The 12,019-nt window shown below is 51.5% G+C and overlaps 1 protein-coding gene across 1 annotated transcript in view; it reads left to right on the forward strand.

The window, feature by feature from the left end:
* The window catches only part of Grik5 (glutamate ionotropic receptor kainate type subunit 5), a 114,329-nt gene that overhangs the window by 24,000 nt on the left and 78,310 nt on the right, over window positions 1-12,019 (forward strand). The window contains exons 9-11 of the mRNA XM_045134181.1: window positions 257-409; window positions 722-826; window positions 939-1,046. Coding sequence (XP_044990116.1) covers window positions 257-409; window positions 722-826; window positions 939-1,046 — 366 coding nt within the window. The remainder of the gene's footprint in view (window positions 1-256; window positions 410-721; window positions 827-938; window positions 1,047-12,019) is intronic.

Raw genomic sequence — 12,019 nt, forward strand, 5'->3', positions numbered from 1 at the left:
CACCTTGTGCATCTGGCTTTGCTTGGGTTCTGGGGAATTGAAACTTTCAATTTCGGCTTTGCTGGCAAACACCTTAACTGCGGAGCCATCTCCCCAGCCCTGTCTCTGGTTTCCTAGACTTACAGTGACAGGAGCTGTCCAAGGCTCGCGGAGGAGTACCGCAGTGGGGTTCTGGGGTCCCCTGTGTAGGCTGCCACTTTCCCATTCCGCCTCTGACTCTCCCCTTCTCTCTACCGCCCCCCCCCCCCCCGGCCAGCTTTCAGCTGCCCTGATGTTTGATGCGGTGCACGTGGTGGTGAGCGCCGTCCGGGAGCTGAACCGCAGCCAGGAGATCGGTGTCAAGCCGCTGGCCTGTACCTCGGCCAACATTTGGCCTCACGGGACCAGCCTCATGAACTATCTGCGCATGGTGAGCCAGGGACAAGGGTGGGTGGGGGGGCGTGGAGGAGGTGGGGTGCAGCAGCTGCCTCAGGTGGGGGGCACTGACTGTGTCCACCCTCCCGTCCTCTGCCTTCCCCCCACCTGTAACCCACACCTGACTCCCGGCTTCCCTGTGCCCCATCCTTTCATGTCCTGCTCATGTTGTCTGGGGGTCCGGTCCTTCTCTCCCGTTCCCCCCACCCCTGTCCCTGTGCCTTTCTCTGTCGACGCTGTCACGGGCTCCTCCCCCCATCTCTGGGCCGCACCTCCCCTCCCTCTGCCCCACCTCCCGCCCTGCTAGGTAGAGTATGACGGGCTGACCGGGCGGGTCGAGTTCAACAGCAAAGGCCAGAGGACCAACTACACTCTGCGCATCCTGGAGAAATCCCGGCAGGGCCACCGCGAGGTGAGCGGGTTGGGGGGGGGGCCCAGGGGACCCACCCTGGCCTATGTCCCCGAGAATGCCGTAACTTAAGGCAGATGGCCTGTGCTGACCCTACACCCCTCTCTGACTCCAGATAGGGGTGTGGTACTCCAACCGGACCTTGGCCATGAACGCCACCACCCTGGACATCAACCTCTCACAGACGCTGGCCAACAAGACGCTCGTGGTCACGACCATCCTGGTGAGTGGCCCAGACGGCGCAGGGGCCGTAAGGAACCGCAGTGCTCGGTCTTCCTGGGATGGGGTCCGGGGTTCTCACAACTCACTCGTGACTGGGAAGAGTGCCTCGTCTGGTATAGGGCTCTGTGCAGATTAGCTGGGGGACATGTTCTATGTACCAGTAACCCTGAACTGTGACCAACGTGTCACCATTGTAAACACAGCCAGAACGGCTAGAGAGGGTACAGTGTGCCAAGGGAGTCAGATTTGGTCCTGGCTGGCTATCTTTCTCTCTCTCTCTCTTTTCTCTGCTCCTTCCTTCCTTCCTTCTTTCCTTCCTTCCTTTCTTTTCTCTTCCTTCCTTCCTTCCTTTCTTCTCTCTCTCTCTCTTTCTTTTAGAGAGAGAGAGAATTGGTGCACCAGGGCCTCAGCCACTGCAATTGAACTCCAGACGCTTGTGCTGCCCAGTGGGCATGAGTGACCTTGAGCTTGCCTCATCTTTGTGCGTCTGGCTTACGTGGGATCTGGAGAGTTGAACATGGGCAGGCAATTGCCTTAACCACTAAGCCATCTCTGCAGCCCAGCCCTGGCTTTCTTGTACGATCTAGCCCATGGCAGGTTCTTTAAAGTCGCCATTACTAGAATAATCATTTTGTCACTCTTGCCAATCTAGTGTGTTGACGCATACTGGCTTGTTCAGTATCCAGCTTGAAAAATGTGGGAACTCATCTGGGTGAGGTGACACATGCCTTTAATCCCAGCACTCAGGAGGCAGAGGTAGGAGGATTGCCATGAGTTCAAGGCCACCCTGAGAATACAGAGTGAATCCCAGGTCAGCCTGGACCAGAGTGAGACCCTACCTCGGAAAAAAAAAAAAAAAAAAGTGGGAACTCAGCTGGGTGAGGTGACACACACCTTTAATTCCAGCACTTAAGAGGCAGAGGTAGGAGGACCACTGTGAGTTCAAGACCAGCCTGAGACTACAGAGTGAATTCCAGGTCAGCCTGGACTAGTGTGAGACCCTACCTCGAAAAAAAAAAAAAAAAGTGGGGCTGGAGAGATGGCTTAGCACTTACAGCACCTGCATGCGAAACCTCAGGACCCAGGTTCGATTCCCCAGCACCCACGTAAGCCAAATGTACAAAGCAGCACATACATGTGGAGTTCGTTTGAAGTGGCTGGAGGCCCTATCACACCCGTCTTCTTCTCTCTCTCTGTTTCTCTCTGTCTCCCTCCCTCCTTCTTTCTCCCTCTCTCAAATAAATAAATTCAATTAAATAGATGTGGAGACCGAGGCTCAGAAAAGGGTTAGCGGCTTGTCCTGGGCCACGCAGCCGGGGCGTGTCAGAGCCGGGACAGAAGCCATCTCTGAGCTCTGTCGGCTCCGGGCACCAGTGCTCCGATGCTCCTTACCGTGGCCTGAGCGCCCCGGGAACACGCTGCCCTGCAGCGGAAGGGCCGTGACTCCCGTCCTGTGCTTTAGAGCAGGTGAGGGGCCTTGTGTGTCCGCAGTGGCTCGCGGAGGGGCTCGGGGTGTAGCTCGGCTGACGAGAGTTACTTGTCTACCACGCACACCACTCTGGGTTCGATCAGACGTCCGAGGGTCACCCTCGGCTACCTAACAAGTACGAGTTAGCCTGGGGCGCGTGAGACCCTGGCTCAAAACAACAACTACGAGAAATGGCCAAGAGAAAAAAAAGAGACAGTTCCACAACTAAATGGCTTTAGGCCTTTTCCAAGTGTCAGTTTTTGTTTTTGTTTTTTTTTTTCCCTTTTTGATTTTGCCAGGTAGGGTCTCACTCTAGCCCAGGCTGACCTGGAATTCACCATGTAGTCTCAGGGTGGCCTTGAACTCACAGAGATCCCCCTACCTCTCTGCCTCCCAAGGGATTAAAGGCGTGCGCCACCATACCCGGATATTTATTTATTTATTTATTTTGGGGTAGAGGCTCAGTCTAGTCCAGGCTGACCTGGAACACACTCTGTAGTCCCAGGCTGACCTCAAACTCACAGCCATCCTGCTACCTCTGCCTCTGTGGCACCGGGATTAAAGGCGTGCGCCACCACGCTCGGCTTCCAAGCATCAATCTTGAAACCTCACAGCTGTCCCATGAGGTTGGTGTCATGCTCCCCCTGTGGACAGTAAGCAGGGTCGTGTTGCGAGTTCCTTGGCTGGATAAAGCACCAAGATCTGAATCTGTCCCTCTCAGATGCACCTGCTGCCTCCTGCCGGGCACTGAGTCTGGCAAGGGGGTTGACACGCAGGGGCTTTCCCTGGTCATCAGAGCCCTGGAGGCTGGACGTGGCAGGCAGCTCCGTTCTTCACAGCAGCGGCCTCCGTGGCCGGCAGCCGCCCTCGTCCGCAGGAGCTGCTCAGCAGCCCCGGGAGCTGGGTAGAGCTAATCGCTGGCATGCCAGAGTTCAGAGCGGATTTCCAGAGGGTTCCACGGAGCATTTGAGGCCCTCGGCCTCCCCGGGGAGCTCCTGACCTCAAGCCGACTTCGAGTCCCGCTGGAAAAGGGCTGGTGAGCCAGTTGCAGAGAGACAGATGGCGAACTGGAAGCCAGACGCTTCCTGACAGCCTCACTGAGGGGCCCTGAGGCCTGGCTTGGCAGGGAGCCGCGGGCATCCCTGTCGGTGCCGTGAGACCCGTCTTCTCTGATGCATCCTGTAAGCAGCAGAGATGGGAATTTGGTGGGGAGCAGGGGCAGAGGTCGTTAGGACCTCTTCCTCACACGCTGCTCTAAGAGGTCCATCCTCTTGTTATTTTTCTTTAATATTTATTTATTTGCAAGGAGAGAGAGAGAGAGAGAGAGAGAGAGAGAGAGAGAGGGAGGGAGGGAGGGAGGGAGGGAAGGAGGGAGGGAGGGAGGGAGGGAGAGAATGGGCATGCCAGAGCCTCTAGCCGCTGCAAACCAGCTCCAGATACATGAGCCACTTTGTGCATCTGGCTTTATGTAGGTACCGGGGAATCGAACCCAGGCCATTGGGCTTTGCAGGCAAGCCCCTTAGCCGCCGAGGGGTCTCTCCAGCCCGCTTGAGGGATTGGTTTGTTTACTCCTTCGTTCCGCAAATGCTTGGTGACACAGCTGTGTTTCTGGCCTCGCACAGGAGTGAGTCACAGGTGCTCTTGTGGGGGCCCTGGAGGCTGACCGAGGTCACAGTCATCCCAACTCAGGGCCTCCCAGAGGAAAGAGGACCTGACGCGGAGGCTGGAGGGCGTGCGTGCGTGTATGTGTGCGTGCGTGCTTGGCGTGAGCATCAGGGAGTGGTCCTGGCGGCTCACCTCCGAGCACGACGCGAGGCTCTGACGGGGCTAGCCAGCGGTGTGTGCTCAGTGCCTCTGTGATGCCCACCTTCAGATGCAGAGGCATGGGAGGGCCAAGTGCCCTGCCGGAGGTGCCAACACAGGCGTGCTTGTCTTTGTAGCGCGTTATCTCCGTTCCTGCCCTGTCCTGTACTCCTGAGGGCTGTGCTCTGGACCCGGCTCTGCCGCCCGCACTGTGTGGCCTGAGCGAGGGCTCTCTCCCCCGCCCCTGGCCATGTCAGGGTAAAGTCCACACCGCAGGGAGAAGGGCGCGGGCTAGATCTGAGTCAGGCAAACCGCACTCCGGCCAGTCGGGGGTGTGCACGAACGGACAGCAGTTTGTGAGCAATTACCTGATTGTGACTGCTTATTTTTACTTTCGAGAAGACGTCCCCCCTCCCCTGTGAGCCTGAACCCAAGTGCCCCTCTGGTGGGATATAGACATGCATTCTAGGACTAACCCAAGGTCCCAGCCCCTCACTGTGGATCCTAGACAAGTGCTCTACCTCTGAGCTACGCCCCCAGCCCCTCACTGTGGACTCTAGACAAGTGCTCTACCTCTGAGCTACGCCCCCAGCCCCTCACTGTGGGCTCTAGACAAGTGCTCTACCTCTGAGCCACGCCCCCAGCCCCTCACTGTGGATCTAGACAAGTGCTCTACCTCTGAGCTACGCCCCCAGCCCCTCACTGTGGGCTCTAGACAAGTGCTCTACCTCTGAGCCACGACCCCAGCCCCTCACTGTGGACTCTAGACAAGTGCTCTACCTCTGAGCCACGCCCCCAGCCCCTCACTGTGGACTCTAGACAAGTGCTCTACCTCTGAGCCACGACCCCAGCCCCTCACTGTGGATCTAGACAAGTGCTCTACCTCTGAGCCACGCCCCCAGCCCCTCACTGTGGATCTAGACAAGTGCTCTACCTCTGAGCCACGCCCCCAGCCCCTCACTGTGGACTCTAGACAAGTGCTCTACCTCTGAGCCACGTCCCCAGCCCCTCACTGTGGATCTAGACAAGTGCTCTACCTCTGAGCCACGCCCCCAGCCCCTCATTGTGGATCTAGACAAGTGCTCTACCTCTGAGCCACGCCCCCAGCCCCTCATTGTGGATCTAGACAAGTGCTCTACCTCTGAGCCACGCTCCCAGCCCCTCACTGTGGATCTAGACAAGTGCTCTACCTCTGAGCCATGCCCCCACCCTACAGTATAACACACATCCACACAATTGTGTTACTTTTCTGAATTTTCAAAGGCTGAACATATGTATGTAAACAGTGCCTACTTAAACGCTTGTGGCCCTCTTCCAGTTAGTTACTCACCTGCCTAAGAGAACCACCATCTTGTGGAGTACCTGCCACCTTTGCACGTGTACGTGGAAGTTCCTGTTCTTGTCCCTGTGCTCATCAGCCATCCCACACCCGTGGTATTGCGTGTAGATTCGTCTCATGTGTCCTGGGCCATGAATGCAGCATGATTTACATACCTGTCAAAGGTAACTGGACATCTGACTTGTTTCTGGGTTTTTCTTTGTTGTCATGTCTGGGCGTGGTGGCGCACGCCTTTAATCCCAGCGCTCGGGAGGCAGAGGTAGGAGGATCGCCGAGTTCCAGGTCAGCCCGGGCCAGAGCGAGACCCTGCCTTGTAAAAACAACAGGAATAAAATAGCCATACATTTGTGGCTGTGGGTGATTCTACTAGGAGCATTCTACTTAACGTGTGTGGTGTGTGCATGCCAGTGTGTGCATGTGGATTCCAGTGGTTGACGTCGGGTTTCTCTCTCTCTCTCTCTTTTTTATTTTTATTTATTTATATATATTTTTTTGGTTTTCAAGGTAGGGTCTCACTCTAGCCCAGGCTGACCTGGAATTCACTATGTAGTCTCAGGGTGGCCTCCAACTCAAGGCGATCCTTCCTCCTACCTCTGCCTCTCCCGAGCGCTGGGATTAAAGGCATGCGCCACCACGCCCAGACATGACAACAAAGAAAAACCCAGAAACAAGTCAGATGTTCAGTGGTGGCATGCGCCACCACGCCCGGCTTCTTTTTTTTTTTTTTCAAGGTAGGGTGTCACTCTTGCCCAGGCTGTCCTGAAACTCACTCTGTAGTCCCAGGCTGCCCTCAAACTCATGGCGATCCGCCAGTATCTGCCTCCTGTGTGTTGGGATTAAAGGCATGCGCCACCACGTCTGGCCTTTGATCTGTCTCTATTATGGAGTCAGGGTATCTCAGTGGAACCCCACACTCACAGATTCAGGTGTTCTAGCTAGCCAGCACGGCCTAGCTCCCTCTTGCTTCACCCAGCAAATTGTATTTTTATTTATTTATTATTTATTTATTTTTGGTTTTTCAAGGTAGGGTCCACTGTAGCCCAGGCTAACCTGGAATGCACTCTGTATTCTCAGAATGGCCTTGAATTCTCAACAATCCTCTTACCTCTGCCTCCTGAGTGCTGGGATTAAAGGCGTGCGCCACCACGCCCGGCTTGGAATTTTTTTTTTTTAATTTTTCTAAATACTTTTATTTATTCTTTGACAGAGAAAGAAGGGCAGAGAGAGAATGGGCGCGCCAGGGCCTCCAGCCACAGCAAACAAAATCCAGATTCGTGTGTCCCCTTGTGCTTCTGGCTAATGTGGGTCCTGAGGAATTGAACCGGGGTCCTTAGGCTTCACAGGCATGCACTTAACTGCTAAACTCTCTCTCCAGCCTTTTGCTGTTATTTTTTTTTAAATTTATTTTTATTAACATTTTCCATGATTATAAAATATAGCCCATGGTAATTCCCTCCCTCCCCACCCCCACACTTTCCCATTTGAAATTCCATTCTCCATCATATTACCTCCCCATTACAATCATTGTAATTACATATATACAATATCAACCAGAATTTTTTTTTATTTAATGAATTTTTTTTTTTTTGTTTGTTTTTTTCAAGGTAGGGTCTCACTCTCACCCAGAGACGGACCTGGAATTCACTATATAGTCTCAGGGTGGCCTCGGATGCATGATGATCCTCCTACCTCTATCTCCAGAGTGTTGGGATTAAAGATGTGTGCCTAGCCGGGTGTGGTGGCGCACGCCTTTAATCCCAGCACTCGGGAGGCAGAGGTAGGAGGATTGCCATGAGTTCCAGGCCACCCTGAGATGACAGTTAATTCCAGGTCAGCCTGGACCAGAGTGAGACCCTACCTCGAAAAACCAAAAAAAATAAAATAAAATAAAATAAAATAAAATAAAATAAAGATGTGTGCCTCCACACTGGGCTGGAATTAAGAAAATTTTTTTTTTTAATTTATTTGCTAGTGTAGAGAGTATGAGCCCATCAGGGACCCTTGCTGCTGTAAATGAACTTAAGGTGCATGTGCCACTTTGTGTATCTGGTCTGGCTTTCCGTGGCTGCTGGAGAATCGAACCCAGACTTGACAGGTTTTGCAAGCAGGCACCTTTAATCTGCGGGCCATCTCTCTAGACCCCTTTCTGGAATTTGTTTTGGTTGGTTTGGTTGGCTTTTCAATTTTTCAAGAGTGGGTCTTGCTGTTAGCCCAGGCTGACCGGGAATTCACTATGTAGTCTCAGGCTGGCCTCGAACTCACGGCGATCCTCCTGCCTCTGCCTCCCGGGTGCTGGGATGTTCCATGACTTTTGGTGAAGTTGTTTTGGTGTCTGGTCTCTGTGGGTATGTTTCAGGATACAGAATTGCTGGCTCCCTCACTGTGTGTCGGATTTAGTAGACGTGACAAAAGCCTTTTCCAAAATGACCGCCCCCACCCCGCTGTTTGTGGCTGAGAATTCTAGTCACTTTTCATTCTTCCCAGTGCAGAGTGCATAGAGGTACCAGGGACATATGGTTGTTAGCATTTGTGCTCGATTACCTTTTTGTGTCGATAGGGTATTTGGAACATCCTATTTTTGGGTTATCCCTGCTCAATTCTTTTTTTTCCATTTTTACAATTTTCTCTTTATGAGAGTGAGAGAGAGAATGGGTACACCAGGGCCTCCAGCCACTGCAAGCGAACTGCAGACCCAGGCTCCACCTTGGGCGTCTGGCTTACGTGGGTCCTGGGGAACTGAACCTGGGTCCCTTGTCTTTGCAGGCAACTGCTTTAACCGCTAAGCCATCTCTCCACCCCTGTTTATTTATTTTTGTTTTATTTATTTATTTGCAAGAAGAGAGAGAGAGAAAATCGTCACATCAGGGTCTCTAACCACTACCAACAAACTCCGGATGCATGTGCCACTTTGTGCATCTGGCTTTACAAGGGTGCTGGGGACTTGAACTTGGGTTGATCCCAGGCTGGCAGGCTTTGCAAGCAAGTGCTTTAACCACTGAGTCATCTCTGTGGCCCTACTTATTTGTTTGGTTTATTTTTATTGTTTTTTTTTTTGGCGGGGGGGAGGAAATTCAAGGTAGACTCTTACTCTAACCCAGGCTGACCTGGAATTCACTATGTAGTTTCAGGGTAGCCATGAACTCATGGCGATCCTCATACCTCTGCCTCCCGAGTGCTGGGATTAAAGGCTCGTGCCACCATGCCCGGCTCATACTTACTTATTTTTACTTTATTTATTTGCATGTGTGTGTGCACACCAGGATCTCTTGTCACTGCAAATGGAATGTCACAGGCTTGCACTCCTTTTTCTTCTGGCTTTACATGGGTGGCTGGGAAATGGAACTGGGGCCAGCAGGCTTTGCAAGCAAGTGCCTTTGGCTACCGAGCCATCTCCCTAACCTCACACTTTGGTTTTTAAAAATTCGTTACAAGCAAGGCATGTGGCACAGGCCTGTCATACAAGGCCTTGAAGTTGGGGCAGGAAAATTGTTGAATTAGGGACTCTGGAGTAAGACTTTGTCTCAAGAAACCAAAACAAGGGCTGGAGAGATGGATTTGCAGTTCATTTGCAGCTGCTGAAGACCCTGGTGTGCTCATTCTCTCTCTTTCTCTCTGCCTTCTCTCTCTTAAATAAATAAATAACTTAAACACACACACACACACACATATATTTTTTGCCGGGCGTGGTGGCACACACCTTTAATCCCAGCACTGGGGAGGCAGAGGTAGGAGGATCACTGTGAGTTCAAGGCCACCCTGAGACTACATAGTAAATTCCAGTTCGGCCTGAGCTAGAGTGAGACCCTACATGAAAAAAAAAAATCCAAAACAGACATTTCATGATACTAGGTAGGGTAAAACAGAATTTCAGAGTGAAAAGGGAAATAATTGAAAAACTAAAATCAGGGGCTGGAGAAATGGCTTAGTGTTTAAGGCATTTGCCTGTGAAGCCAAAGGACCCAGGTTCCATTCCCCAGGACCCATGTAAACTAGATATACAATATGGTACATGTATCTGGAGTTTGTTTACAGCAGCTGAAGGCTCTGGTATACCCATTCTCCCTCTCTCTCTGTCTTTCTCATAAATAGAATATTTAAAAATAAATGCATACAGAAATCAGGCCATGTGTGGTGGCACACACCTTTAATCCCAGCACTCGGGAGGCAGAAGTAGGAGGATTGCTGTGAGTTTGAGGCCACCCTGAGAATACGTAGTGAATTCCAGGTCAGCCCAGGCTAGAGCGAGACCCTACCTCGGATATTGAAAAAAACAATATATATACACACATATATATATACACACATATACATATATAATAAAATCAGGCATGGTGGTGCACACCTTTAGTCCCAGCACTTGGTAGACTGAGGTAACAGGAACACTGTGAGTTTGAGGCCAGCCTGAGACTACAGAGTGACTTCCAGGTCACACACAAAAAAAAAAACCAAAAAACCATAAACTGGAAAAAAAAAAAAAAAAAGCAAGAGAGAAAAATCAGTCTTCATTCCTCTCAGGCCCAGGCCCCTCGTTTTTCTTTCTCAGAGCCCCCCGATCTTCCAGAAACGTCTATGCATGTACAAGCGCCTCCCCCTCGTTCTTTCACAAAGAATAGCTCACCGTACAGGTTGTTCTGTGCCTTGCATTTTTCCTCCTAACATATCTTACAGACCTTACTATTTCAGTAATTGCCTGGAATTCTTTTATGACATGGGTGATCTCTCTAACTCGTTCCAAATTAGGCTCTTTCAGCCTTTGTTCCCACCCCAGGCTCTGCCGTCTTGTTTTTCTGAGGCCTGCGTTTTCTCTGTGGCTGGATAGGAGGCCATTAGTGACAGGCTTGGGTCCTTAGAACGGGCACATCCTCCTGGCGGTCCTCCGTTCCGGACTTCTGCATGGTATTCTCCCGGGAGAAATCTGAAATGCTTGGACCCAGGTTCGACTCCCCATTGCCCACGTAAAGCTGGATGCACATGGTTGGCGTCTGCATCTGGAGTTTTATTTGCAATGGCTAGAGCCGTGGCACACCCATTTACTCTCTCTGTCTGTTGCTTTCTCTTCCTTTGTCTCTTAAATAAACAAATTAAACAAAACATTAAGAGCTTCCTTGTGGAGGCTTAGTCTTTGGGTATAGGGCCTGTCATCCCAGCTACCCCAGAGGTTGAGGTAAGGTGAGTCAAAAATTCAAGGCCTAGGGCTGGAGAGATGGCTTAGCGGTTAAGCGCTTGCCTGTGAAGCCTAAGGACCCCGGTTCGAGGCTCGGTTCCCCAGGTCCCACGTTAGCCAGATGCACAAGGGGGCGCACGTGTCTGGAGTTCGTTGGCAGAGGCTGGAGGCCCTGGCGCGCCCATTCTCTCTCTCTCCCTCTATCTGTCTTTCTCTCTGTGTCTGTCGCTCTCACATAAATAAATAATTGAAAAAAATATATAAAAAAAATTCAAGGCCTAGGGCTGGAGAGATGGCTTAGCCATTAAGGCCTTTGCCTATAAAGCCAAAGGACCGAGGTTCAACTCACCAGGACCCACGTTAGCCAGATGCACAAGGGGGCATATGTGTCTGAAGCTTGTTTGCAGTGGCTGGAGGCCCTGAGTGTCCATTCTCTATCTGCCTCTTTCTCTCTCCTCCTCCTTTCTCTCTCTCAAATAAAATAAATAAAATATGTTTTTAAACATGAAGTAAAAAGAGGTTGGGAAGCCGGGCATGGTGGCGCACGTCCCCCCCCTCCCAACTCGGGAGGCAGAGGTAGGAGGATCACTGTGAGTTCAAGGCCACCCTGAGACTACATAGTGAATTCCAGGTCAGCCTGGGCTAGGGTGACACCCTACCTCAAAAACAAAACAAAAAGAGGGTGGGGGATGTAGCTAAGTGATGGAGTGCTGGCCTGGCATGTGGGGGGCCTTGGGTTCAATGCTAGCATCCAACTCCCCCCCCAAAAAAATAATACAAGGACCCTTAAATCTTCCATTGTGAGTGTCTAAACCAGGCGTGGTGGCATGCCTTTAATCCCAGCGCTCAGAAGGTGGGAGGATCCAGTGATTTTGAGGTCACCCTGAGACTATGTGATAAGTGTCCAGAGCCTGAAGTGGCGTCATCAGGCCCCACTGTAATGATCTTCCCATCCTTATGTTTCTGTGGCGAGCTAGACATGTGGCCATTCAAGTTCTACCCTAGGTCTCATTCTTCCAAAAGACCTTGCTCTTAAATCTAAATCTTTTTAATTTTTATTTTATTTTATTTATTTATTTGAGAGAAAGAATATGGTTGTGCCAGGGCCTCCAGCTGCTGCAAAAGAACTCCAGATGCTTGTGCCACCTTGTGCATCTGGTTTATGTGGGTCTTGGAGAATTGGACCTGGGTCCTTTGGCT

Source organism: Jaculus jaculus, chromosome 14 (genome assembly GCF_020740685.1).
Source record: "Jaculus jaculus isolate mJacJac1 chromosome 14, mJacJac1.mat.Y.cur, whole genome shotgun sequence".
Lineage (NCBI taxonomy): Eukaryota > Metazoa > Chordata > Mammalia > Rodentia > Dipodidae > Jaculus > Jaculus jaculus.